Here is a 3,440-nt window from a genome sequence, read left to right on the forward strand (position 1 = left end):
GGGCGCGAGAATTTCCGGCCCCGGTTGTTTTTCCTTCGTACTCTTCGGACCGCCCCCAGTCTCCCGCCCCTCAGCATCTCTACTCCGCCAGCCCGATCTCGGCGCCTCTGTTTGGGGAAGCGGGCGCGCTTCCCGCGTGGCCCTGTGTCTCGGGTAAAGCGTCTCACCTCCCTTGAACCCCGGGCCGCCGTTTGCGCCCCCAAACCATTCGGCGGCGGGGCCCCAAGCCGCAGCCCCGTCTCCCCGGACAGGCAGCCCGGGATCGGGCCGGCCCGGCGCAGGCCCCCAGCACCGGAGGCACCATGTTCCCCCGGCCCGCTGACCCCGCTGGCGGCCCCAAATGGCGCCGAGCCCCTGGGCCGGGCGCTGAAGCGGGCCCCCTTGGGCCGGGCCCGGGCCGGGCTGGGGGCGCCGCCCCTGCTGCTGCCCGTCCATGCTGATGTTCGCGGTGATCGTGGCCTCCAGCGGGCTGCTGCTCATGATCGAGCGGGGTATCCTGGCCGAAATGAAGCCCCTTCCCCCTGCACCCTTCCAACCGCGAGGGCGCAGCCTGGCGCGGGACGGCCCGCCGGCCTGGGGGGCTGACCCTGGATGCCGGGGACTCGGACTTGCAGGTGAGGCAGGACATCCGAAACCGGACCTTGCGGGCAGTGTGCGGACAGCCGGGCATGCCCCGGGACCCTTGGGACTTGCCGGTGGGACAGCGGCGCACCCTGTTGCGCCACATCCTCGTGAGTGATCGCTACCACTTCCTCTACTGCTACGTCCCCAAAGTGGCCTGCTCCAACTGGAAGCGGGTGCTGAAGGTGCTGGCGGGCGTCCTGGACAGCGTGGACGTCCGCCTCAAGATGGACCACCGCAATGACCTGGTGTTCCTGGCCGACCTGCGGCCTGAGGAGATCCGCTACCGCCTGCAGCACTACTTCAAGTTCCTGTTTGTGCGGGACCCCTTGGAACGCCTTCTCTCTGCTTATCGCAATAAGTTTGGCGAGATCCGAGAGTACCAGCAGCGCTATGGGGCTGAGATCGTGAGAAGGTACAGGGCAGGAGCTGGGCCCAGCCCTGCAGGGGACGATGTCACCTTCCCTGAATTCCTGAGGTACCTAGTAGACGAGGACCCTGAGCGCATGAATGAGCATTGGATGCCTGTGTACCACCTGTGCCAGCCTTGTGCTGTCCGCTATGACTTTGTAGGCTCCTATGAGAGGCTGGAGGCTGATGCCAACCAGGTGCTGGAGTGGGTGCGGGCACCACCCCATGTCCGATTCCCAGCTCGCCAGGCCTGGTACCGGCCTGCCAGCCAGGAAAGCCTGCACTACCACCTGTGCAGTGCCCCACGGTCCCTGCTGCAGGATTTGCTGCCTAAGTATATCCTGGACTTCTCCCTCTTTGCCTACCCACTGCCCAATGTCACGAGGGAGGCCTGTCACCAGTGACCATGGGTATGGGCCAGCAGCTGCTGGAGACTGGTTTTGACAATGCCAGCTTCTCGTGCCTGCCATTCAGAGAAATCCTGGCTCTGTCTGAGCCTGGAGCTTCTCCAGATATCTGGATGACAGGGACGGCCCTTGGAAGTTTTTTGTCCAGGGTGGGTGCCCAACATGGCTCAGAGGACGGGGTTGGACAGGAGGCCTGGTGCTCTCCCATTGGGGGCATTTCTTGGGGCCAGTATGATCTTCCTTATCCTGGCAGAGCCAGATACCAGTTTGCCAGTGAAGTAACACATCTGTTCTGTAGACTAACTGCACGGATTGGGCACTTGGCCCACCGTAACCTGTGGCCAAACCCAGAGGTGGCACCCATAGGAGCACAACCAGAGCCAGGGGCCCTGTGGCTATGGTCACCCGTTCATCTACGAGTTAGAAGTCATGCCTTACAAATAACTTTTGTGCCTTTCTGTTTCAGACTCAGTTTCCTACACTTGCCATGTCCTTTCTGTTTTTCCAAGGAAAGGAACACTGAGTTAGGGCTCTTGCCTGGTAGCTCCAGGACCCACCCCTGCAGGCATCCAAAGAACCCTGTGCCCAGCCTCTTCTTGGAGCTCTGGGCACCTCCTCCCTTCCCCCAAGGCTGTGACTGTGGCTGGTGTATCTGGCTGTCACTTTTCTGACACATTTATTTAAAATTTGTACTTTTTGATAGAACCCTGTGAAAGCTTTGTTTTTCTAATAGCTGCATTTTTATTAAAGATGTTTTGTACACAAAGTCAGCATCTCTGATTCTCCTTCTGAGCTCCTCTGCATCGAGCAAATCTCCCAAATGTCCATCTCCCCAGGTCAGGAGAGGGAGCTTGCAGGTACAGAAAGGAAGACAAAATGTAACTTGTTTGGGCCAGACTGGTGGGCCACTGCCGTAGCATGGAGAATTGGGGAGCTTCCCATAGGCCATACCTGATCACTGACTCAGCTTCTGGGCTGCCACCGCTGGCTGGGCAAACCCCATTAGGAATGGCACACCCCCATGGCTTATTCCCTGAAGAAGGAGGTGGGTATGAGACACTGGCTCCTACTCCTCTTAGGCAGGAATAGTTCTTGACTAAGGAGGCCCCCAGATGAAAAGGGGGATTGTTTTGTGAGCAAGGGGAGGTTACTATATTCTGGCCTTGAGAATTACAAGGAAGGCAAGGAGGTTGAGTGAGGAGCAGGCTCTTGCTGACTTAGGTCCAGAAGAAGTGGTGGGCGATGTGGGAGGATGTATAGCTAGCCTTGCTATTGGCCTGGCGTTGGAGGAGAAGTTGGGGAAGAGGGCTTCTATGGACACTCATGGTTCTCTGCCATGACTCACCAGGAGGCCTTACTTGCCTTATCTGATCCCTTGTCTGGGTCAGGTGCCACTCTTTAGGGCCCCCTTGGCTCAGGGGACTCCACCTCAGATAGCACTTACCATGCTCTGTTGTAATGGCCCAGTTACTTGTCAGTCTCTCCACTGAGACTGAACTGTGTGAAGCTGAGACCATGTCTGTCTTGTTCCCAGAACCTAGCCAAGGGACTGGCCTACAATACGCATGTATATGGCTCAGCAGAACCACGGTGTATATCTTGCTACAGGACAGAGAGCACTGCACTTGGAGTCACCCAGACCGATCAAGTCCCACCTCTGCTCACCAGCTGCCTAACCACCTCTCTGAGCCTCCACATACTCCACTGTCTCGTGGGAATAATAACACCTATGTTATGCCGATTGCTGTGAGGATTAATGAAAACAAAATGAGTAAAAGGGCCCATCCCAGCACATGGTTCAGTGATTGTTCTTTGAGATGCTAGTTGAATATCTGATCCCTTCGAGGCCTGTGGGGATAGGGGAGAAGCCAGGACACTGTGTCCGCCCAGCACTGGAGATCAGAGCGGCCTCTGGGTAGAGCCCCTTTGACCTATGGGTTCACTTCCTGTGCTTGCCAGTCAGTCCTCTGAGCTTTCTGCCCCTCATGGGCCCCACACCGA

At 57.9% G+C, this 3,440-nt stretch overlaps 1 protein-coding gene across 1 annotated transcript in view; it reads left to right on the plus strand.

Annotated features, from left to right (window-relative positions):
• CHST14 (carbohydrate sulfotransferase 14) overlaps positions 1-3,228 on the plus strand; it is a 3,983-nt gene extending 755 nt beyond the window's left edge. The window contains 3 exon segments of the mRNA XM_006093134.3: positions 60-426; positions 428-517; positions 519-3,228. Of these exon segments, the coding sequence (XP_006093196.1) occupies positions 60-426; positions 428-517; positions 519-1,436 (1,375 nt within the window). The 3' untranslated portion in view covers positions 1,437-3,228.
• Positions 3,229-3,440: the final 212 nt, after the last annotated feature.

The sequence above is a fragment of the Myotis lucifugus genome, unplaced genomic scaffold (assembly GCF_000147115.1).
Source record: "Myotis lucifugus unplaced genomic scaffold, Myoluc2.0 scaffold_109, whole genome shotgun sequence".
Classification (NCBI taxonomy): Eukaryota; Metazoa; Chordata; class Mammalia; order Chiroptera; family Vespertilionidae; genus Myotis; species Myotis lucifugus.